Source organism: Fundulus heteroclitus, chromosome 13 (genome assembly GCF_011125445.2).
Source record: "Fundulus heteroclitus isolate FHET01 chromosome 13, MU-UCD_Fhet_4.1, whole genome shotgun sequence".
Lineage (NCBI taxonomy): Eukaryota > Metazoa > Chordata > Actinopteri > Cyprinodontiformes > Fundulidae > Fundulus > Fundulus heteroclitus.
In genome coordinates this window covers 36714917-36740304 of record NC_046373.1, presented here as the reverse complement: position 1 = coordinate 36740304, position 25388 = coordinate 36714917, and the positions used below count along the sequence as shown (strand labels likewise).

Genomic DNA, 25388 nt, shown 5'->3' with positions numbered 1-25388 from the left:
GCCACCAAAACGGATCCCCTCAACACCTTGGCTGCGCCTAGAATTTCTGTCTATAAAAGTTATGAACAGAATCGGTGCTTATGGTACCAGATTGGTCTAAATGACATCACATAAGTGTGGATGTTGGGTTGTCTCAGATTAACTGTCACTCTGTACTCAACTGATTCTTTCTGCTCTGAATAAACCACTGCTTTGGAGCATTCTGCTTGACGTATTATGGCCAGAGAAGTACAGATGCTCCCATTTTTTCAATCATCCAAATTAGATGAACTGGCTCCTTATCACCAAGGACGGGTGCTTCTGTATTCTTGTTTCTCCTTCACCCGCTGTGCAGTGGAGTAGTTTCCTCCCACAGTCCATGACCAATCTTGCCAGTTTCTGGCCTTTTCTTTCTCCAACAGAGGTTTCTGGTTACTTAAAGAAGAGCTTTGTTTACTGTCCAACATTTTGGTCTTCTCTGCAGTTGTCTTGGATTCAGCAGCTGAATCTAGGTGCCCATTTATGAGAGTCAAGCTGCAAATGTCATTACTTAGAGGTCCAGGTAGAGGCACCGGGCCAAGCTGAGATCTGGTGAACAGAAAGACAGTCTTGGGGTCAGTAGAGATGGGACAGAGTGAAAACAAGCAAGCAGTTTAAACATTTCTTTCCACATGCCCTCTGCTAAACTGGATTGGAAATCTACCACTGCATGACTGTGGCTAACATCACTTTTACAATGTCAGCATAAAATGCCAGGGAAGATGTGAGGACTGCTCCTTTAAGTCTCCAGCCAGCTGTAGGGGTGTGTCAGTGTCTGTCCTTAAAGGCAAGTGGAGACATGCCAAGTTAGACAAACATTCCTTACCAAGCTTGAGCTCTATGTTTACATCGTTTCCAGCTTTTTGCTATGAGTAGGGAGCTCCACAGATGCAGACATGTTTGGATGGTCATAAGCTAGTAACCGGTGGGGTTAGCAAGGTGATAGCAGCCATAGGTTAGCCACCAGCATGAAACCTGGATTCATAATAGTGTCTGTAGATTATAGTGAGAGTCTAGACCACATCTTCACACTGTACAGCCGTAAGCCTCACTGTAAATACACATACTTAGACGTAAACACACAGGGTTAGTCACACAACCTAATATGGCTTTACACAGCCTGCTCTAAACTGAAGTCAAAGCTGTGAAGTGCAGTAAATGCCTGATCAGTGGAGTGTGAATACTTGCCAACCTGTGTTCATCTTTGCAGCCCAGTGCGCGCGCTTCATTTCCCGCTGGACTCAGACCTAAGAGGCAGAGCGGATTTATACGTCAGGGGGAGCTGTTAACCACCAAACCGCAGGACTATTATCTACTTGATTTTTGATTTTCTTGTTGGACCACTCACAGAGTAACTATTGTGCAAATATGCTATGATGCAATAAAACCTACTGGCACTCAACAGAAAATATTGTTAATCCCACAACCACCTCATGCACCCCTGATAAAAAGAAAACGTCAAGTATTTCACGCCCGTGGATTGTAACCAGGTTGCAAGTTTAGCATCCGTTTTAAATTTTTTAGGAACAGGATTGAGAGGTGAAAAAAATACTGTCTACATTTATGGAAAACATTTAAACTTCATCGGGCTGTTCATCCACTTATAAAAAGTCTAACCCAAACCCTGAAAACTAGTGTTCCTGATGGGATTTAGAAGAGGGGAACTGCAGGATGGTCCAGGAGAGGGATGTCATCATCCCAGAAGTCCTTTCTCAGACGGGGAGTGTTGTCCTGCTGAAAGACTGAGTCATCCCCACACAGATGAGGACCTTCAGTAAAGACTGATCTCCATTGCAACATCTTCACATAACCAACCGTGGGTTGATAACCCCGCAACCTGAAGTTCCATTGTTCTGTTGAATGTGTGCTTTTTGGAAAATCTCTCCAGTGGAACCTCCTCGTCTTTCTAGTAATGTTGGAGGCCATCATGACCGCCCATATTAAATGTTTTCTCACCAAAGAATAAAACTTTCTTCTACCTTTCAGTGTTGCATGTTTGAGGCTTCTTTACAAAGTCAAAACAGGCAACTTTGATGTTTTGAGTTTTAAACCTTTGACCAGCTGTTAAACAGCCTGTTTAATTGTAAGTGCCGTTTTTTAATCTTTTACATAGACTTTTTTGTCTTCTAATTCTTTTTGCATTTAGAAACTTTACTTACACCCAGGTTAAGATTCCCTTCCATGAAAAGCAAACATTTGTAATTTTCCCCTGGTTTTAGATTATCAGGATTGTATAGCAGAGCAAAAAATACAATCACTAAGGACTGAAAAGCTTAAAATAATGTAACCATGAAAGGAAACCTCAATACAGAAAGGCAACCATGAAATAATGTCTGAATTAGGGAAACATTTAATCCTGTCTGCTCCTAACGACTGGATTTTCAGGTTTCAACTCTGATAAGCTGTCAAGGATGTGTTGTTTGTGTTGTGACTTATTCATTTCCAGTTCTAGAGCCAATCAGATTTTGACTCTGGGATGCCAGAAGTAACAGCGAAAAAACGTCTCTGGGCAAAACATGGATTCTACTATGAAAGTGTAGAAGCACTCTGTAGCATACCCAGCCACTCTGTAATTTGCCACAGAGGAAATTTAGACAAAATTCAAATTAAAGAAACAAAAAGTGTGGCAGCATTCAAGTACTTGTTTTTCTCATATTCTGGCCAGGATCCTGATACACTCCCATTTCTCTGAACTGCGTCAGGAAAATACTTTGGATTGGCAAGTTGTGCAGTCATTGTAGAAAACAGTGGGAGTAAATAGAAGTAGCTGAAAGTTGGGCTTTAAAAATCACAATCAGTCCATGTTGTACTTGTGACTCAGGTTCAAGGCAAAGCGTGTTTATTTGCACAGCACCATTTACATACAAGCAGCAAACAGGAAAGGGAAGACCATAGGTAACAATGTATGGAAGTGACCAGGAATCTGTCTGTACGATTGGATTTCAATGGACATTTTCTGTAAAGTATGTGTTTGGGACAAAAAACAATGACTTCTGTCCTTTCTGCATTTAACGCAAATCTGGATCCACCCATTCATTGATATTTTGGATACACTGACTCTATGACTGTAGTGAACATGTGGTGGCAGAAACATAAAGTTGTATGTTATGAGCTTATGGATAGTAGGTGATTATGCAGATGTTGAAAGTGTCGAAAAAAATGGAGCCTAGCGGAACCCCACATGATCGTTGATCACTCAGATTTAGATTTACCAGATGACAGCCATGGTCTGTCAAAATAGATCTTAACCAATTTAGCACAGTACTAGATAAATGAATGAATGAAATCACACAATCTACATTGTTCACACCAGTTTAGTAATTATTTTATTAAAGAAAAGGTTAAAAAAAACACCCAACTTACCTGATAAGTTTCTGTCCAGCAGTCCAGCAGCTCTGATGTCCATGTGCCGACTGTATAGGCTGGATTTGCAAACTAGACCCTTTTGGTTACTGGAGAAAGGTACACAGAAACTAATAATACAAACGGAACAAAAATGATGACAAAAAGCCTGGAAAGTAGAGGGATGCCAGGGACATGAGAAAAAAAACAAGTAAAAAAAGAGACAAGAGGATGAAAAAATATACAAATAGAAGGGATAAAATGCATTCATGGTTTAAAGATGAGCTCAGGCAGTAATATAGAAAAGAGTGTATTGAACAAATGCTCCCCTACAAATAATCTGCACTTTATTGTACAGAAGGGTTAGATTACTCTAATAGTGATAAGAGCTGTTATCCGGGGTTTTGACACGTTAAAGGGTTTATAGGTGGTGCTGTAGGGTGCAGAGGATGTTTTCACCGTAAGCACCACCTGTGTCTGTGCTTGGCACAAAGTCAGGTCTGCTTGCTCTATGGATTGTACTATAACAGGGGTTGCCTTTGTCACTGATCCTGTGGTGTTTATGGACAAAGCCTGAAAGACTAGTTTTAGAGAAGAGAGTGTCTAGTCTAATTTTGCCTAACTGCAGAGAATAAAAATATTTGTTTGAGTCATTAAATAAAGGTTTGCTCCAAAAACGTGAAAAAATTGAGTCGTAGTTGCTCCACTGCTGTATTGTTCAGGTTCCTTTGGGCAACGCCCACATGGAGGAGAACCAGAAGTTGCCCTCATCAAACTGATACTCGACAAGCAGAAGGTGGCATAGAAGGATAAAAAGAAGCTGCAATTTGAAAAAAGGATTTTATTTCATTGATACAAGTTCATATGCATTACAGTTAAAAACAAATGTTGATCTAAGAGGTTTATTAGTTTAAAGAAACATATAAGCAGATTTGGTCCACTGTGCTAAATATTAACAGAAGGCGATATGGGAACTTGACATTCTATCCTGGTGCGAGTCTAATCCTTATTCTAAAACCAGCAGCTTCCCACTGCAGGAACAAAAAGACTTGTCAAGCTACGGCAGTGCAGCCATTGTTTAAAATGAATGTCAGTTCCTGGGTGGTCAATTAAAACCCAGCTGAGATCTACTGAGGGAACTATAGATGAATTTGCAGACAAAAATGGAAAAAGAGTATTTAAAAGAATAAATTGGGTAGGATGGGTGAACCAAAAAATGATATCGGAGAAAGAGAGAAAAAGGGACAGAGTTTATAAGTAGCCATCAATCAGGACTAACAAAAGGGAACATTTGATCTGTTTCACTGCAGACCTGCAGAGTTGAAAAGTGGAAACAAAGATTAGTCTTGAAATCCAAACTGACAAACTTTCCACACGCTGTCCACTTTCATCCATAACCAATCGCTTGGTAACACGAACAAGCCTTAACAAGTCATCAAGAAACACAAAGTTGAGAGTTTTTATTCAAACATAGTTAGAAAACATTAGTGGAAATATTTGATTCAAAAAAGAGCAGGCTTCTGCTTTCAGGGTCTCTGTGGAGACAGAGAGCCACTCTCTCATCAAAACTTTTTATGATGTTTTAATAGGTAAAATTAGAATATTTTACAGTGTCCTGAGACCTGAATTAAAGCAATAATTACTGCTTTAATCAAGATTACTTTGTGTATGTGTTGTTATTGTTCCTACAAAGCTCATCTCACAGCCTTTAATTATTAAAGAGGTTTAGATAATTACAAACATCTTCTCAGATGAAACCATTTTTTCAGTTTCTGAGTTTAATCACCATGAAAATGTCATAAATGATAACCAAGCTAGGATCAACACTTCACTTAAGTGTGTTATTTTTGATTTTTATCGATTCTTTGTTGCAGTCCTACCTCGTACACATCTATTGTCATCAAGATGTTTTTGTGTCATTGGTTAATTGTGTTTAACTGCACTGGTCAGCCGTCACCATTCAGTAGCTGTGTGCTAAGGTTTTTATTACTGGTCAGAAGGTTTGGTGTTCTTCCCTAAACATCAGTTAGAATTCTCAATTTAAAGGTATACTATGCAACCGGGGTTGATTTTCCAGCGAGGCTCCCCCCAGAGGGCGAAAGTAAAAGTGCACTGTCATAAAGATGCTCAGCTGTTCTGGTTTCTCCGACAAGCCAGGCGCAGTTGTTTTGAGCTTAGCAGACAGGCGAACGCAACGAAAAGTGGAAAAAACGGCAGTACAAACAATGACTAACAGTGAAAGTATGAACATCAGGGTTTCCCGCAGCGCTATCTTGGCGAGGCGGCCGCGGCCCCTGCCGCCGCCGCCTCGTCCGTTTTATTATTATTATTATTATTATTTTATTTTTTTATGTTGGCGAGACGCTACCGCCACCGCCTCGCCAAGCCGCGGCCCCTGCCGCCGCCGCCTCGTCCGTTTTATTATTATTATTATTATTATTATTTTATTTTTTTATGTTGGCGAGACGCTACCGCCACCGCCTCGCCAAGCCGCGGCCGCCGCCTCGCCGCGGCTGCCGCGGTAGCGTCTCGCCAACATAAAAAAAAATTAAAAAAAATAATAATAAAAAAATAATAATAATAATAAAACTCGATATGCTTGCATGTTTATTTGAGGTTAACACGCGGTTCTTTGTTGTTGCTTTCGCGCGTGCATATAGTGAATGGCAGGGCAAAAACACATGGAGTTCTCGCCGTAAAGCAAGACTTCTGTGTGTGCGGGCCGACTGCTCCTGCAATTGCAAGTGCGGTATTTCCCCCACAGACCACCAGGGCGGCAGAGAAAACCTTTGTTCGACCTGAAATGACTCATTTAATCATCCAAAATGGTATGGAACACATTAATTAACTGAAAAATGTTGCATAGTATGCCTTTAATTCCTGTCGCCAACATTTTTTAAATTGGACAAAAGAGTTTACAATATTTTCCCCTAACAACAGTCATACACAGTCTTTGCTGTGTATATTCTGCTTCTTTATATCAATTCACATTCACATATAAGAGAGGGTTAAATAGTGCAGATTCATGTATTTAAAGTATGTATGTGTAGATCACGTCAGTGGATCCAGGTTTTATTAAAATTGCTGCAGCATTTCTGAAACAATGGCAGTACTAAATGTGAATGAGAGCAGTGTCCTTGCATTTTCAGCCATAGTAATATGTCAACATAGTAATGAAATTCCCTTGACTGCACTGAACAGTTTGTTTTAAAACACATTTTTGGACAAAGGTGAACTGGTTCATTTTGGGACGTCTGGTCTTCACTGTAAGGTTTAAAGAACTGAAATACAAACATGAATTGTTCCGTTTCAGTATGTGTGAGCTGTATTTAGAACTAGTTCATGACTTTAAAAAACAGACATCAAATTATGAATATGCATTTCCATCCTGGATTTACAAAGATCTCTAAACAGATGATGTGAATGAGAATAAATGTGCGTGCAGTCAGCTCTTACTTGCTACGTCTTGTCCTACAGCAGTCGATGAGAGGGGATTGGGGGCTGTGCTCCCTGTTGTCTCTGGGGAAGGATGAATGTGTGACACAAGGAGGCGCCCTGCTGGGAGAAGATCCCGCATTGGGAGACAGGGAAGACACTGACCGCTGAGGAGACTGAGGAGGAGCAAAAGGCCAAGGAAGACTTCTCTGCTCTTGGCGTACCACTGGGGGAAAAAAAATCATTAGTCATTTAAACTTGTTACTAAATTATAATTAACTCATTATGGAGTGCTTGGAAGAAAAGAGTGAAAGGAAATCAGTCCAAAATGGAACAGAAGCTGTCTGTAAAAAACAAATAATACTGTTGCCACTTTGATGGGACTTTTAGAGGCACAATGTAAATCTGTCATCAGTGGTGGCTAACGTCTGATCTGAGGAAAGCTTGTAAGTAGAGGTTGACGGATATTATCGGTCGATATTTGCGTTTTTGTCTTGTATCGCATCGGCCGATACGTGCATACGCTGGCCGATCCATTGATTAGCGCATTAGGCCGCCATGCTTTGACGTCACGTGACACGCATAATGTTGCCCCTGCCTCCCTGGCAGAGAGCGGCTGGTAATGTTGCCAGAGTAAGTTTCTGCATGTTCAACCAGCGGTGCAAATAAGGTATCTAATTTAGCTGTATTTGTCCTTTGTTCTCGCGTTTTCACTTGCACATTAATAAGTTGTAGCCAATAAAACTTATAAACCATTGCGCTCCGGTCCAAGTGGTCACGTGATTCGAATTTTGCTGCTCAGCCGAACAGATCGCCGTATTGTCAGCTGTGTGAGTTCAACCAGTTCATTATCATCATGTATGCATCTGTTTCCAGACCAAGAAAGCCCAATAATAGCATTTCCTGGAGTCCTACAGATTCTGGCCCGCGGCTTAACAGGCTTTATTAGTCTTTATTTATTGCGCTCTCCCTCACCTGGTTACTTTGCTGAGTCTACGTTGTCAATGATGCATTAGCGAGAGAACACAGACTAACTTCAATATTTAGGGCTGTTTTATCTTAGAAGACATGACACCGCTAAACAAAAAAGCTGTGCAGTCGCAGATGCTTTTCCTCTTCTCCCGATTTCTTTTTTTCTTCTTTTTTTAAATATTTTTTGCGGCTCTAGTGGCTCGCTTTTATTGACAGTGGACTGACAGGAATAGGGTGGAAGAGGGGGAGAGACATGCAGCAAAAGACCGCGGGTCGGATTTGATCCTGGGTCGTCCGCGTCAAGGACTAAAGGCCTCCAAACATGGGTCGCGCTACCCGCTACGCCACGAGCACGCCCAACACTGGTGTGATATCAACATCTGCATCCACACCAAGGTGAGAACAGATCAAAGCCAACTTACTGCTGCTGAAAAGTGGTTCCATAAGCCACTGCCTCATAGGGAAGATTAAATTTGTAATACTCATAAATCAATCAGCTTTATTTCTATAGTACATTTTAAAAACTGCAGAGGTGACCAAAGTGCTGCATGTTAAAACAAGAAAAAGTAAAAAAAAGTTAAGAGCATGCAAAACATAAACACACACACACACACACACACACACACACACAACATCAGAGGCCAAAAATCAGGTTCACAGCAAAAGTATTTTAAAATGCCATATACGACAAGATCACAGTGTAAAAGCCAGGTTATTTAAAAGAGATTTGAAAAGAGGAAAAGAGGAGGCCTGTCTGATACTCAAGGGTAAATTTTTCCACAACTTAGAAGCAGCTACAGCAAATGATCTGTCACCTCTGAGCTTCAGCCTAGTTTCAGGGACTATCAGCAGCAGCCGATCAGCTGATATGAGGGATTGGGGTGAGCATTAAGGCTGAATCAGCTCACATAAATATGGTAATGCAAGGTTGTTCAAACATTTAAAAACAAATAACCAAAGCTTAAAGGCTTAGGCTTTATATTTGTCCAATAAATGACAACAAAGAGGAATCTGTTGTGTTTTTTGTACAATAGAGGTTGGATTAAAATAAGTTTTAGAATCTGGTAAATTTTTGTTTGATATGTACAACTTTTTTATTATTGTGGCCAAATAATTATCTGCTGTAAAATGTAATGTGTTGTGTGGTGTATCTAAAAGCTGTGTATTTATTTGCAGTCAAAATTTATAATATATATTATACATAAAATAGTTAGATGACCACCACATGGCGGTGCTGAAAGCACTGAATGTTCCCGTCGCACTCGCCGTTCGAGTAATACCAATGGAGTCACACCTGTGACAGATCGGATGACCGATCAGAACCTATAGTATGACGTCATCCGAGGCTCTGTTCCTACAGAAATGTGTCGCGAACGCAAGGATTCTGAGGGACAGAGAAGCTCAGGCAGTCATCAGGAATTCATAGAACCATAGTTACTATCGTTCTATTTCATCCCTCATGACCGCCAGAGGGAGGTGCTGAAAGCACTGAATGACTAATACCAACTGTGTCACAAGGAATCTTGAGCACATGCCTCACTGGAAAGACCCAGAGGATCCTTGTGGAAGAACCTGGCCCAGAGGATGAGGCGTGGCCACGTTGATGTTGTAAAATCTGTAGAACGTGCTTGAGGAAGCCCATGATGCAGCAGCACGCAGTAGTCCCTCATAACTACCTTCCCACCATAACAACCTTGGCTAAAACAATAGCCGACAAAAAGCTGTCTTGATTGACTGCAACAAAGGCTCAAATAAAGGATGGCACAGAGCTTCAAGCATAAGGGCAGATCCAAAACTGGAGCCCGTGGGACCAATGGTGGATGCAACCTATGAGCACTGCACAGAAAAAATAAACTAGATTATGGCTCCCCACAGTACTGCCAACAACAGCAGCATGACAACATGAAATTGCTGCAACATATACTATAACCATCGAAGGAGAGTGGCCCTTATCAAGCAGAGATTGGAGAAACTCCAAAACAGTGGGCAACCGGCAGGAAATGGGATTGTCATTGCGGGAAAAACACCACTGATAAAAAAGATGCCATCTGTTTGCATATTGCCCATGACTAGAGGGTGCCCTGGTCTGAACACATCATGGGACGCTGCGACAGACTCCACAGCAGGGAAAAAACTACAGACGTATTGGTCAGTACGGAGTAGGCCAAATCAGAGTAAGGGGCAGAAAGGCATACAGGAGGACCTGCTTTCGCATACCGCGTAAAGGGAGAGGGGGAATAGGAGAAACCGAACAGGAGCACACGGAGTTGCCAGTGGCGATCCTGATAGGCAAACCTGAGAAAGCGGGGATGTTCTGCTGCATTAGGCACATGAAAGTAGGCATCCGTCAGATCTATTGACGTGAACCAATCCCATCTTGCAACAACCTGAAGAACCTCTGATGTTGTCAGGATGTGAAAGGGAAGCACCTTAAGGTACTAATTGAGTCCCCTCAGATTCAGAATGGGATGAAACCCGCCTGAGTTCTTCGGCATGACGAAGTGCGTAGAATAATAGCCCCCCCGGTTGCTGCAGAGGAACCACTGCCTCGATTGCTCCCATGGCCAGGAGCACAGAAAGCTCCTGGTCTAGGGCTCGGGCTTTCACCAGGTTGGTGATTACAGTCATCTTGACCTGGTGTGAGATGTGAGGCTGCAGTTGGAACTATAGTCTGTAACCATAGGTCAAAGTGGCAACCACCCATGGGTCCACATCATGAGCAGCAGAGTAACTGTGCAGCTGATGGGAAAAATATCCAACAGCCAGGTGACATTACCTTCTTTCCACACGGCCCATAGGGGCCCTGGGGGAGGGGGGCGTGAGTGGTCTTCCTGGTTGGGTGGCAGACTGACTGACGAAAGGCCCTGCCAGGTCTCTGCCTTACATCCCGAGGACAGACAACACCAGACCTACCAAAACCCGCAGGCAGCCAAACACTGGGGCCCGCTGATGGACGACTTGAAGGGGTGGTGGCATACCCCTGCCCAGGCCTGAAAGCTGCTCTCTAGTCTGCCATGTCTAAACGGTCTGTTCCAGCGCTTCCACGGCAACTGAACCAAACAACTTTCCTGGCACCATAGGAACACTACGGAAAGCTCCGACATGTTTCAGTCAGAGTACACTGTGCCAGCCAGACCTGTTCACAGGCTTGAACAAGGAATGACATCAGGCGCCAAAGCTCTCTGGTCATCAGTGCAAAGGCCTCTAAGCCTGCATCACTAAACCCAGCTGCTGCAATTGCCCCACCAGCATCCTGAATGGATGCAGAGAGAGCAAACATGAGGTGCACCAAGGAAATGCCAAGGCAGTCAGCACGCGTTCCCGCATTGTAAGCCCTGAAGAGGAGGTCGTCCGTAACACGGAATTGAGTTTGTGGGCACCGTACATCAGGACACAGAGCTTCATTTGGTGACGCAATAAGGGAGGAAACAACAGTTTTTACCATAGGCATGCGATCCAAGCCTGCCCTGGCCGAGTCATGCATAGCCAGCAACACACGACTACCTTTGGAGAGGTGTGAAAAGACTCTTGGGTACCGTCAACAAGCGTGCAACGCCCTCAGGCACTCTGATGGAGGGACAGAAAAAGGAAGTAGGAGTCCATCCGTGCCTGAAAAAGTAAGAGGCAGATGCAGCCAAAGACAAAACATCATCCTTTGCAGAGAAGTCAGGCACGGGTAGAGAAGAAGGCCTAGCCAGTGCAACCGAGGCCTCTGAATGACGTTCCTAAAAAAAAAGAGATCTAATTTCTGCCAATTCTGCAGACAAATTCTCAACTCTTGCGGAAAGGCCCTTGCCAGCCTTTCTCTTAGAAGGGGCTTCCCGTCTGTGTCTAGAACACTGAGGGTACAACTGGGACAACCGAGCTACCCTAACAGCATGGGGCATGTAAACTGCAGTTCATGCAGGGATTCTCTGAAAGCGCCTCCAAAAGATGATCATGTCCAAGGCAGGCAGGTCACAGGTCATGACCGTCATCTGCCTGGATGACGGTCATGACCTGACCGTCATGACCGTGGCCCCATAATCCATACAACAGTGGGAGCCATCCATGTTCAACCAGCAGTGTAAATAAGGGTTAAACCTAAACCCAAATTAAATTAGAGAGGCTAACACAGTTAGCTGCAAACAAACTTAGACCAAGTCAGCCAAAATCGGGAGAAGGGCAAAACCATTGGCGTCATCAATTATAGCTTTACACAACATCGATGGATGTTGTGTAGGAGCCTGAGCTAGTGCGCGAGGTTGAGAGGTTCCGACTAGAGATAGTCGGACTCACCTCGACGCACGGCTCTGGCTCTGGAACCAGTCTCCTCGAGAGGGGCTGGACATTCTTCCACTCTGGAGCTGCCCCTGGTGAGAGGCTCCGAGCTGGGGTGGGCATACTTGTTGCCCCTCATCTCGGTGCCTGCACATTGGGGTTCTCCCCGGTGAACGAGAGGGTGGCCTCCCTCTGCATTCGTGTGGGGGGACGGGTTCTGACTGTTGTTTTTGCTTATGCACCAAACAGCAGTTCAGATTACCCACCCTTTTTGGAGTCCTTGGAAGGGGTACTGGAGAGTGCCCCTCCTGGGCACTCCCTTGTTTTGCTGGGGGACTTCAATGCTCATGTGGGCAATGACAGTGGGACCTGGAGCGGTGTGGTTGGGAGGAATGGCCCACCTGATCTGAACTCGAGTGGTGTTCTGTTGTTGGACGTCTGTGCTCGTCATGGATTGTCCATCACGAACACCATGTTCAGGCATAAGGGTGTCCAGATGTGCTCTTGGCACCAGGACATCCTAGGCCGTTCAACGGTCAACTTTGTTGTCATTTCATCTGATCTGCGGCCGCATGTCCTGGACGCTCGGGTGGAGAGAGGGGCGGAGCTCTCCACCGACCACTACCTGGTGGTGAGTTGGCTCTGATGGTGGGGGAGGAAGCCGGTCAGACCTGGCAGGCCCAAACGTATTGTGAGGGTTTGCTGGGAACGTCTTGCAGAGTCCCCTGTGAGACGGGGCTTTAACTCCCACCTCCAGGAGAGCTTTGAACACGTCCCGAGGGAGGCGGGGGACATTGAGTCTGAATGGACCATGTTCCGCGCCTCTATTATTGAAGCGGCTAGCCGGAGCTGTGGCCGCAAGGTTGTCGGTGCATGTCGCGGCGGCAACCCTTGAACACGCTGGTGGACACCAGCGGTGAGGGAAGCCGTCAAGCTGAAGAAGGAGTCCTACCGGGCTTTATTGGCCTGTGGGACTCCAGCAATCGAAGCGACAGGTGGCTCGGCTGGTCGCCGAGGCAAAAACTCGGGCATGGGAAGAGTTCAAAGAGGGCATGGAGAAAGACTTCCGTACGGCTTCGAAGCGATTGTGGTCCACTATCCGGCGTCTCAGGAGGGGGAAGCAGTGCGGTACCAACACTGTTTATAGTTGGGGTGGTGTGCTGCTGACCTCGACCTGGGACGTTGTGTGTCGGTGGGCGGAAAACTTCAAAGATCTCCTTAATCCCACCAACACGTCTTCCATTGCGGAAGCAGAGCCTGAGGACTCTGGGTCGGGTTCTCCCATCTCTGGTGCTGAGGTTGCTGAGGTTGTTAAAAAGCTCCTCGGTGGCAAGGCCTTGGGGGTGGATGAGATTCGCCCTGAGTACCTTAAGGCTCTGGATGTTGTGGGGTTGTGTTGGTTAACGCGGCTCTGCAGCATTGCGTGGACATCGGGGGCAGTTCCCCTGGATTGGCAGACTGGGGTGGTGGTCCCCCTATTTAAAAAGGGGGACCGGAGGGTGTGTTCCAACTACAGGGGAATCACACTCTTAAGCCTCCCTGGTAAGGTCTATTCAGGGGTTCTGGAAAGAAGGGTCCGTCGTATAGTCGAATCTCGGATTCAGGAAGAGCAGTGGGGTTTTCGTCCTGGCCGTGGAACACTGGATCAGCTCTACACCCTCAGCAGGATCCTGGAGGGGGCATGGGAGTTTGCCCAACCAGTCTACATGTGCTTTGTGGATCTGGAGAAGGCATTCGACTGTGTCCCCCGAGGGATCCTGTGGTTGGTACTCCGGGAGTATGGAATACCGGGCCCTTTAATAAGGGCTGTCAGGTCTCTATATGACCGGTGTCAGAGTCTGGTCCGCATTGCCAGCAGTAAGTCGGACTCGTTTCCGGTGAGAGTTGGACTCCGCCAAGGTTGCCCTTTGTCACCGATTCTGTTCATAACTTTTATGGACAGAATTTCTAGGCGAAGGCAAAGGTGTTGAGGGGATCCGTTTTGGTGGCTATTCGCGGATTACGTGGTCCTATTGGGTCCATCAGGGCGTGATCTACAGCTCTCACTAGAGCGGTTCGCAGCCGAGTGTGAAGCGGCCGGGATGAAAATCAGTGCCTCCAAATCCGAGACCATGGTCTTGAAACGGAAAAGGGTAGAGTGCCTCCTCCGGGTTGGGGAGGATGTGCTGCCCCTAGTGGAGGAGTTCAAGTATCTTCGGGTCTTTTTTACGAATGAGGGGAAGATGGAGCGGGAGATAGACAGGCGGATTGGTGTGGCGTCTGCTGTGAAGCGGGCACTGTACCGATCCGTTGAGGTGAAGAGAGAGCTGAGCCAAAAGCCGAAGCTCTCGATTTACCGGTCGATCTACGTTCCTACCCTCATCTATGGTCACGAGCTTTGGGTCGTGCCCGAAAGAACGAGATCCCGGATACAAGCGGCCGAAATGAGTTTTCTCCGTAGTGTGTCTGGGCTCTCCCTTAGAGATAGGGTGGCCAAGTGGCCGGGGAGAGGGACGTCTTGGCCTCCCTACTGAAGCTGCCCCGTGACCCGACCCCGGATAAGCGGAAGAAAACGGACGGACGGACAACATCAATGGGGTTATTGCTGGTCAAACTTAGACCCTTGGCTAAAACTGGGAGAGGATGCCAAAACCCTGTGTCCTCAATTATAGCTTCACAATAAACCAGGAGAGAAAAACACCTTCAGCTGGAATACAACTTAAACAACAAGGTTGGCTAAAATCGGGAGAAGGGATGAAACCGCTGCCGTCACCAATTATAGACCACAAATCCAGAAATGGTAACACCGTTACCTTTAATCGGACCAAAAGGTCGGCAAGACCTGGGAGAGGGGGCAAAAACGCTGCCCTCACCAAATATAGCTTAACAATAGACTAAGGGAGGTCAACACGTTAGTGTAGATGAAATTTGAACCACAAGGTTGGCTAAAATCGAAAGAGGGGGCTGAAACGCCGCCGTCACCAATTCTAGACCACTTAGGTAGAACCGAAACCAATCAAGGGCGACACCCCTAATGCCTACACAGCGTTCAAGACGAGATTAAAATATTTTGATAAACAGCATCAAATGCAGCGGACAAATCTAAAAGCACTAAAACAACAAACTTTCCAGAGTCTTTTGACAAAAGTATATCACTAAAAACCCTCATAAGTGCGCTTTTAAAAAACACTACTATTCCTTCTCCTTTTCAACACGACAGACGCGGGGAATTAAAATAGCAGCAATTCGGTGGTGACAGTTCATTAAGAGACGTTGACTCACCGGTACCCTACTATGTCTCCGTTACACAACGGCGTCGCCTGCGTTTACACTGAGGAGGTGGAACAAGGGTACGGCAAAGGTGAGCAGGTATCCAACCAGGGGAGCAAAATGGTTGGAACTTTGTATGAACATCATAATCATTGTTGATAATTACCAAATCCTTGGCAGAAAGGTGAAGATCCAACAGTGTTTGGCAATCACACACAAGCAGTGAACTGACATTAGCGATGATTGACAAAAACAACACCAACACAATGTTGACAGGGAGAGACGGCAAGTCACACACACTGCTGCCATTTTGCCAGTGTGTGTGGAAGGTTACATAAAATACCCTTCCTCTGTTTAATACTTTGTAACTATACGTTCCGGTTACTTTTGACCTGAATTTAGTTTTTATTTATCTTATTTTACAGTTTCAGTTTTAATGGTTTAATACATACCTGTAATCTAACACCTTGAATTATTTTAAATCCCCTTTAAAAACCTATCTTTTTAATTTGGCTTTAAGTCCAGTTAAACAGGCTTATTGTTAGTCTTTTATTTTTGCTATTTACTGTTATTTAGCTTTTGTCAATGGTCATTTATTGTTGTTTCTGTTTTGTTTGTCTTCTACAACATTTACGGACCTGTACAGCACTTTGGGGATATAAAGTATTCTTTATTTAAATGTTTGATTTATTGATTTATTAATTAAAATATTTTTTAAAGTATGTTTAGAAATGATTATGATCAATTTAGTTTTGAAATAATAACCATGGTTTTAGAGCGGAGTCTCTTAGTTGTGGTCTTTTAGAAATTATATGCACCGATTTCCTTTGTAAATGCTTAAACAACTTAGCTAAACTGGTAAGAGTTGTCGTCTGTGTAACACAGAATAAGTAAAATTAGTATAAAGATGAGATGAATTTAAAAGATTTAGTTCAGTATTGCTGTTTGCTTTAGAATACTAAGGCTTTTTTGTCTGAATAATGTCTGGGTGACTAAGTGTTTATTAGGCACATATCAAACCCATCCATAATTTCTTTACAGTTTTGCTTTACATGTCCTTGAATTACTAAAGTTACTTTATTGACACCCATAGAACAGCATTCAAGTGATCCCAAAAGTATTATAATAAGTTTGTTTTTAGCCAACTTTTAAACTAAATTGAAACAATAGTTTACCTTCTCTTTCCATTGAGGAATAAGGCTTAATTTCTCCATCAGGCTTTTTAACTCTTCTCAATTGGGCCACTGTAAAAAATAAATAATAACAATAATATTAATATTAATAAAAAACAAAACTAAATAAGCACACTCTGCTCTGGACAGAAGACAACAAGTTCTTTATATGGTAATATAATCTAATTTCAATAATTGTAAGGGAAGATCTAGAGCAAATTAGTGTAAGCCAGATGGCACTCTTACCAGCCAAGGAAAAACATAAAAATTAATAAAATGGTCACTCTATCAATATCATCATCATCATCATCATCATCATCATACTCACATTGCATTAAGTGCCTTTTGACATCTTCCTATCTCAGTCAAACACCTGAATTAGAAAGCACTTCATGCATGTTAAAGATGGGCATTACATAAAAAAGTTCAATGTACTCGCACGCGCGCACACACACACACACACACACACACACACACACACGCGCATACGCTCCTTCTCTACTGGGACACTTCTCTGCACCTCTCCTCCCCGAACCTCTCCTGGTTGTGCTCTCTTGTCTGTATGCCGCTTAACTCTCTCAGAGCCTTTTTCTGGAAATCATCCAAATCACAAACTATGGATCTGGTTACTGGGTCACTCAGTGCAATTGATCACATTTTCTCAACAAGAAGACCAGGTGGAGGGGAGCCCAGCTGTTCCAAGGGGACACATGCAGCCAGATACAAACTGTATTCTTGGGGAAGTTAGAAAATGGTGTGTCTGTCTATTTTGTCCATTGAGGACATGGAAGATGCATACATCGGATTTATAACAGGATTTCTGCTTATTGGAGCTGGGGGTTACCTGGCATATCAGCAAATTTGGAAGATCTCGGCGGCAGTTCTGGCCTAGGTAAGGCTGCAGGGAGGGTGTGTAGGTTTAAATTGAGCTGTGATCACCCAGACTCAAACGCTTTGGAAGCAAAACCGCAAGCTGGATGCGATCCTGACACAGCATCATATGCCGGCTCTGGTCTGAACTCAATGTTGAAATGGAAAAGACCTTGCAGAAGTTCTAGCTCATTTTACAGTGAAAGACCAACAAATCGGGCTGTTTGGGAGGGTCATGAAGAGGACGAGCAAAAACTTGAAGGCTGATAGAAATTTCACACTCACCCTGAGACAAAACAATCTACTCGTTATTAAATTTGGCTGCCCGATGCCGGCATTGGAGGCTGATTTTATCTCAAACTCTACTGGGTTATGCAAACAAGATACTCTAAGCCCCGCATGCACCCATTCATGACACCTGTGACCTGCAGCAAGTGCTTCACTTGTCTGCTGATAACATACCATCTGAGACGATGGTTGGGGGGGGGGCTACTGGTCAGTCATAGGCCTACACTGACTGACGCATACATACACATGAACATGGCTATGAATAGACCCTCCTATGACTCACTGCCTTCGCTGTGTACATTATGCCTTTGTATGTTTTTTTTGTGTGTCGTTTTTTTTTTTACCTGCATTCTGTCTCCCCTAAGAGACAGTATGAGAAATGTACTCCTTTTTTTCCCTCAACCATCCCAGTGTATTCCTTTTCTATACTCTGTAAAAGGCAGCATGGCCTCAGTGAACCTGTCTCCCATGTATGTCTTTTCCTTGCTGGGTTGCACTGAAACGTAATTTTCCCCGTGGGGGACAAAAAAAACAATTCAATTTAATTCAATTCACTGTAGCGTAGGGCTGCAAGTACCCGTTATTTTTATTGTCAAGTAATCTATGGATGGTTTTTTTGATTAGCCAACTGAGCTCGATTTTTGTATGATCTCCATCATCACTTCAGTTGCGTGTAAAACTATTTTGACTCACCTGTTCTTGTCTAAACACATTTGAATGCCTCTTTATTGCCTCTGGAAAAATGGCCAAAAGTTCCCCCAAAAAATCTTGTGCCGAAGCTGTTATAGTTGCAAACGGTGGACCAATGTCATATTGAACCCTTGGGATTATGAATGAGATGTCTCTTAAAGGGACAGTGCTTAAGTAATTTGGCTTTTATTTAGGAAAAATCAAGTATTGCTTTTATAAATACATATTCAGGCAAAGTCTAATAATGTCAAAGTTACGAGCCTTCTCATAACTTAGAACTAATAGTTTATAAATACATAGGTGTTGGTGCACCAACTTGGAGACAGCATGTTGCGTCACTATTTCTGATTTCAGTAGCCATTTGCTGTTTTTTGTTAAAATGCAGGGCCAGCCATACTTTTTGCCCATGAGATGGAAAGTAACCAAGAAAAGAAAATGAAGTAATAACCAAGAGAAAATGAGAGGCTATATTGGCTATTATTATCAGGTGGAGATAATTAATGAGGGAGCGGGGACATAAAATGGGTGCAGAGGTTGCAGGCTTTATGCTGGATAGGTAAGTTAATTCAATATAACAGTGAAGTTTATTTTGGCTTTGTTATAAACAGGGCAGTGTATAGCAGCAAAGACGGCTAGTTTGTTCATCTCTCTGTCCCCTTCAGGTAGTATGTGTGCATGCAGAGGGGCGGAGGGATATCAGCAGCCTCGTTCACTGTTTGTAGTGTAACAGCACAAGCGGGTCACTAATTCATATTTATATAGACTCTTATTTCAGACCTCAAATAAGCGACAGCACATTCAGAAACGAGCCCAAAAAAAACGGAATTTACAAGCAACTTTAGAAAAAAATTAGCGGATTAGGCAACAGTGCCAAAAACCATTTCATACAATAACCATAGCTATTATCAGTAGCTTGGTACCAAATACATTTAGGACATGTTTACATTATCACATTTATGACACTCCCCGGCTTCTGGAGTAGTTATTACTTGCTTAATGACAAAGTCTTTTGTAATTCATTTAGTGCACTACTTGATGGTGCACCAGTGTGAAAATCTTACAAATTGGGGCTTTAAATTCATATGCCATTCATGATAAGCAGAGTCCAAAATTAACACTCGCCAGACGCCAAATGTGTTTGGCGAGTACATTTCAGAGCGATAGCTGCCACATGCCGAGTAAATATTTGTTCCATATAAGTCGTGTTTTCGGTCATCATTTTGGAGGATGCTTCTTCATGTTCCTCTGCTGTCACCTCATATGACACGCGCGGCGCATGTACACACTCACACGTGGCTCGAGAACGCAACTACGTCATTTCCGTTTGCCAACAACTAGCTTTTAGCTCACTGTCAGTTACCTAGGGGGATTATGTGGCGGTATTTAGAAGGAGTGAGTCAGCCTTCCAAAAGAAAACACTGCGATCTGGAGGATAAGCAAGCCGGACCCCCAACCAGAAAGTTTAGTAAAAAGTGGGGGTTTGGAGATGGCGGTGTTGTAAGAAACTTGCTGCACTATGATTACGAGGCTATGCTAATTAGCTGTTCCGCGTGTCGCCAGTATGCCATAGATAAGAACAGAAACAACTCGTTTGATTTGGGCAATAAAACAATAAAGCTGGAGACCATCCGTGAACACAAACAGAGTGAATGCCACACGGTCTGTGTGTCGTGTTCAATCTGAGCCTCTACTCAAGACCCCCTCAGTGACTGCGCTAATGGCCATGTTGGAGCAAACAAGCACCTAGATGAAAATATTGTTTTGCACCGTACATTGGCAAGAAAGCGAGGCCATTTTCTGACTTCGAGTGGATGTGTGAGTAAGTAAAACTTGCTTCTTCAAAAATCATATTTAATAACATTCAGAGAGGTGGCTTATTACCATTTTGACCTGAATATAGTTTGTTTTGTTTTATAAAGAATAATGTGCAAGGTGTTCTTAACCAGACTCATCTTATTCAGGTTAATACAGTTACTACACTATACAAAGTATAATTTTCAATAGAAATGCAAAGCTACCAGTTGAATTGAACAACATATAATTGTATATTTATTTTTAATTAATTAGACTTTTTGTTCTTTTCTGCAGTTTGGATGAACAAAAAGGCATTGCTGTGGGATCAACATACAGGAATGGAAAGCAGGCCAAAGTGTTTATGAACTACATAGCAGAAGTGGAGAGAAAAAAAAATCAAAGAGAATCTTAAAAACACAAAATTTCTCTCCATTACCACAGATGGCTCCACCCACAGTTCTGTGAAGGAGGAGGAGTTAGTTTATGTCAGATTCATTCACCTGAGCAAAATTTAATCAAAGTTTGTAGACAACAAGTCGGTGGAGAAGGCAGACGCATCACACATAAGCCAAGCCATCTGTGCCATTATGGATGAAGTGAGTGATGACTGGGGGAGCAAGTTGGTCGCTCTAGGAACTGATGGAGCTTCAGTGATGACCGGATCCAAAAATTTTGTTGTCAGCAAGCTGAAGGGCAACAAGACCTATATCATTGGCATCCTCTGCATGGTACATCGCCTTGAACTGAGCTTTTCTGATGCCATGCGAGAGACATAAGGGGTATACCTCATGTCACTTTTTAATCCGATTTTGATGGATTAAAAGTGGGCGGGGCGATTAAAAAGGGGCGGGGCTTATTTTTTAATTGACCTTTTAGGTGACCCTACTCACATGATCGTCACGTGACCCCGCTCGTGACCCTCATGTGACACCCTATCATTGACCCCTACCGTGACCTCCATATGACCCCACCACGTGACCCCTCATGTGACACCCCCCACATTAATCATTATTAAATTAATTATTCTTTTATTAATTGTATTATTATTATTTTCATTTATATTCATATCATTAATAATATTATTACTACTATCATTGATATTATTGTAATTATTTAATTCTGTTACGCATACCCAACCTTATTTAGTAGTATTATTGTAATCATTTAAAGTTATTTATAATTATTTAACTCCGGTATACATACCCAATCTTTTTATTAGTATTATTATGATTATTTTGAATTATTTAATTCCGTTACGCACACCCAATCTTTAAGGTGGGAGGAAATCAGTCTTTGTTTCAGCCGTAAAAGCAGTCAGACTCTGAATACTTAAAGTTTCAAAATAAAGATTAAAAATAAAACTATATAAAGCGTTTAGACGCATAAGCTTCCCCATCCGGAATCTGTAAATAAAAAGCTCAGGGTTCTCGCTCAGCCCAGAATCCTGCGATGCAACCCCTCAGCTCTCCCTGTAAACAGCAAGCGTTACTGACCGCTTACCAGTTGCAGCTTACAACATAATAAGTCCATACACTCTACAGGTCCCTGTCAGTTTGAGGGTCATAAGTTCACTCGGTCAGTAAGCAGTTAAAATAATACTCAACCTGTTCGAAGCGCCGCGCGGGAGGAGACACAAGGGGGGAGATCTCGCTTTCTCTCAATCATCTGACCCCTCAACACAAAAACTGTGTCTTTCTCTACAACCCTCGCGCCGTCATGCTTAGTATTTATAAATAGGACACCCTGTCACAAAAAAAATCGACAGGATGTTGTATTTCACGCCTTTACGTATCCTAAAAATCCCCATCACGCGGACAAACACAATGCCTGTATTATCAATAATGTATATATAAGGCCCTCTTCCCACCTAACTGAATGCATGCACGGTGACTCCTACAAAACATGTCACAAGCGTCTTCTGCTTCGGTCCTCACTAACGCTCACATCCATGCCGCGGGTCAGAACGCAGGCCCCAACCTACAACATGGGATACGCTTCTTTGGTAAGTTCTAATGAATATATTCTAACGATTTTTAAGTTATATGTTGAATATACGGTGGGGGAATCCTCTCTATGATGCTACTGATCATGTGATACCGTAGTAATCTTCCTTGGGGAATCCCCCCTTACGCTTTTCGGCGGTGTAACAATATATGTTTAATTATTTTTCAGACCTCACAGGTGTGGAGCAAGAAAATGTACTTTTAACACCGTTGAACTACGGTAGGATTTACTTTCATAAAGATAGAGTATCTAAAGTATTTAAAGATACTAATATGTTGTTTTAACCATTTTCTTTTTATTCTTTTAGGGTTTTTAAATGGGAACGTTCTATAAGGTGAGGAAACACTGAGCTAGCAATATATTCCTTGTAATGGATAGCTTATGAAAAATAAGTGGTTTGCGTGTTCTTTCTGTGGGGTTCCTTGTTTGGTTCCTCAGAAGAACTTGAAGTAAAGCACACCTCCCTCAGTCCGGGTAAAGTTACAGAAATCTGCTTTTTCTTTCGCCCAACGGCAGCAAAAACGTTTTTGCAAAATTAGGGTTGGTTTGCTTTTCTACATTGAAACGTTTTACAACACTGTGTGTTTTAAAAGGGCATTTCTACCACAAAATCCAAGAATCGAACCCTTCCCATGAATACTGCCTCCTCTACAACCCAATTGACGGTAAAATATTTACTAGTGTTTATTGGAGTAATGCTTTTTTTTTAAAACAATGATTTTATTCTTCTGTTTTTGCCCCCAAAAAACAGTAAGCGGTCTAACCCAGACAGAAGGCTACAAAGAGATTTGCAATAAGGAAAACTGTCTCTCTTCAGCACACTGTGACAAAGACATTTATGTGTGAAATGTTTATCTCCCCTTTATTATAACTTTTTTGTTACCATCAAGGCTCAGTATAAAATTAAGCATTGTAAAAATGAAAAATGATTGAACTTTTTGGTGCTTACTGCTGTTTCTTGTTCTTCATTCAATTTTGCACAAATATCCTATTCCTCAATAAAGTATACATTAAAAGGGTGGCTCTTTTGGAAGTGGGTTTCTGTTAAAATGTTAATCTCTGTCCTGCAGTATCAACCAAATACACTTTATTTGTAAAGCACTTTTCAGTTCTGCCTCACATAGGTTAAAAAACAAAACAGAGAAAAAGGTTATATGGATGAAAGTAATTTATGAGGAATGGCTGAAAAACAGTTGTGGAGTTTAATGAAGAAACTGCATTAAATATGAAAACTAACACAAGCTATCATCATGAAAAAGCTAAATGTTTTAACAAGGTCTGCTGTAAATGTCACAATTGAAAAGACATAATACAAGATGTTGATTATGTCAAACTTCCATGAAGTTGAACTTATCTGCTGCAGATATCACGGGCTTCTCATTTTACCTCACTGTTGATTAATATAACACTTCACATACTAAAACATAGTTTTCTTGTTTAACAGAATTCTTTGTTTCTGAATTTTTACAACATTTTTTGAGTAAAATGTTTAACCTTGGCTGAACAGAAGATGGGTCTTATTATCGATATGTCCATAAATTCTAAAAGACGTCAACCAGCTTCTTGGGAGTCAGGGTAGGAAAAAAAAAGCCTACTCTGTGCAACCATCACAAACTGAAAACCTAACTGTTCTGGGACTTAGACTGGAACTGTGTGCTTCGGTCAGAAGAGTCTAAGCTTTAGCCTTTTGGAAACAAGCACTGCAGCAGGGTTTGGGGTCAAACAATGCATTAAAGGTTGTGGTTGTAACATGACAAAATGTGAAAAACTTCCAGAGGTTTTGAATACTATCTTATTTATTAGTAAATTAAATCTACCTGTGTATCGTTTTGTTTCTTTGTTGTTGTTTTTTTTGGAGCCAAGGATTTCGGCATATCTGTTTCAGAGATTGGTTTCTAAATCTGGTTTACTGAATAAAACATAGAAAGTCCACTATTACCATCCTTAAAGCAGTCAGCTTCACCATGATAGCACGTTAAAATTCATTGCGTTTAAATAAAAATAAACAAAAGTAAATTGTAACAATATGGTTCTAATTCATCAGATCTTGACTAATTTAACCTTTCTCCTACTAGGTTTCTAAACATTGAATGCTTTTTCTCAGGATTCCAAAGTGTGTATAACCAATAAATCAGTTTTTCTCACTAATCTCTAATTTTGTATCTTAAATGAAATATTTCTTCAAAGGAGCAGCTAAAATGTTCTTTCTTCTTCTTTTTCTAAAAATTAAAGTCACACACTATTACACCCCAAAAGTTTTTTTTTAATATCTCACCTTTTATTTATATATTTCGGTAAACCCATAGTCTGTTACAGACGTTCAATTTATCTTTGGATCCTCTAAAGAATCATCAAGGTCTTTTCTTAGCTAAAAGCATTAACTGAGTAGGTCAGTAATACGGGGCTGCTAAGAGCAAAATGGATTTAACTATAAGATGTAAGAATGTATAGACATTTTTAGATGATACTCTTCCACTTCATATTTTTATTTTTGGGTCTCATGTTTAGCTTGATTTCTATATGTTATGCCGCTACTGCTCGATAATTCCCCAATTCCCGGATGAATAAAGTATATCATGTGTTATTTGAGTTTGTCCAAATGAATTGATGCTCTGTGAAAACAGGGCTTTCGCTGTATAATGAAAATGTATTATCGGCACACCATCACTTTGTTCCTGGTGTACTTTTAATACACGTAACTGCCGTATGCATGTATCAGTTAAATATCAGCTAACGTTCTTACAGTGTGAAAGACTTCCATTTTAAATACATTAATGATGAAACTATATAAAAATGATTTCAGTGTAGTCTGAAAAGTTATTTGAGTAATTTAATTGAAAGTTTTATAATGTATTGATTACATTTTTATGTAAAATGTCACAAAGTAAAGGCTTCATGATAAGAAACACTGCACAAAAAGATGCGTATTTGTTTTGTCAATGTTGTTAAATCTGACTATACCAGATATTCTTTTGATTATTTGACTCCATTCTGATTTCTGTTTCAAATGAACAATCCTTTATAATTTCAGCACATAGTCTCTTGCAACTAGGTCCTCCAAATGCAAACCGTTAATGCTATAAAATAATAACTTGGGTGACATTCGTAAGCGGGGCTGGTAAACAACTTAGCAGGTTTTTAACCACTGAAATTAGACCCCTGATAAACTTCATACTATCCGTCCTCTTTACCCAACACAGATTCAAAGTCCATCCATTTTCTGACCCGCTTAATCCCTCATGGGGTGGCTGGTGCCTATCTCCAGCATTCACTGGGCAAGAGGCGGGGTACACC

General features: G+C 42.3%; 1 protein-coding gene and 1 long non-coding RNA gene across 8 annotated transcripts in view; one reads left to right on the top strand and one right to left on the bottom strand.

The window, feature by feature from the left end:
- The window catches only part of atat1 (alpha tubulin acetyltransferase 1), a 77975-nt gene continuing 52587 nt past the window's right edge, over positions 1-25388 (bottom strand). For 2 of the 7 annotated variants that reach the window (XM_036145639.1, XM_036145644.1), the window contains 5 exons: positions 16452-16520; positions 6817-7021; positions 3382-3470; positions 1211-1265; positions 1-567 (listed from right to left, as the gene is read on the bottom strand). In XM_036145639.1, the coding sequence (XP_036001532.1) occupies positions 282-567; positions 1211-1265; positions 3382-3470; positions 6817-7021; positions 16452-16520 (704 nt within the window). In that variant the 3' untranslated portion in view covers positions 1-281. Of the gene's footprint in view, positions 568-1210; positions 1266-3381; positions 3471-4186; positions 4784-6416; positions 6642-6816; positions 7022-16451; positions 16521-25388 lie in introns of those variants that run through there. The other 5 variants (XM_036145640.1, XM_036145642.1, XM_036145641.1 and 2 more) reach the window with 5 other exon arrangements.
- On the top strand, positions 21274-22973 carry LOC118565362. The gene is made up of 3 exons (XR_004932341.1): positions 21274-22313; positions 22402-22759; positions 22846-22973. It is a non-coding gene; the product is annotated as an uncharacterized LOC118565362 (long non-coding RNA).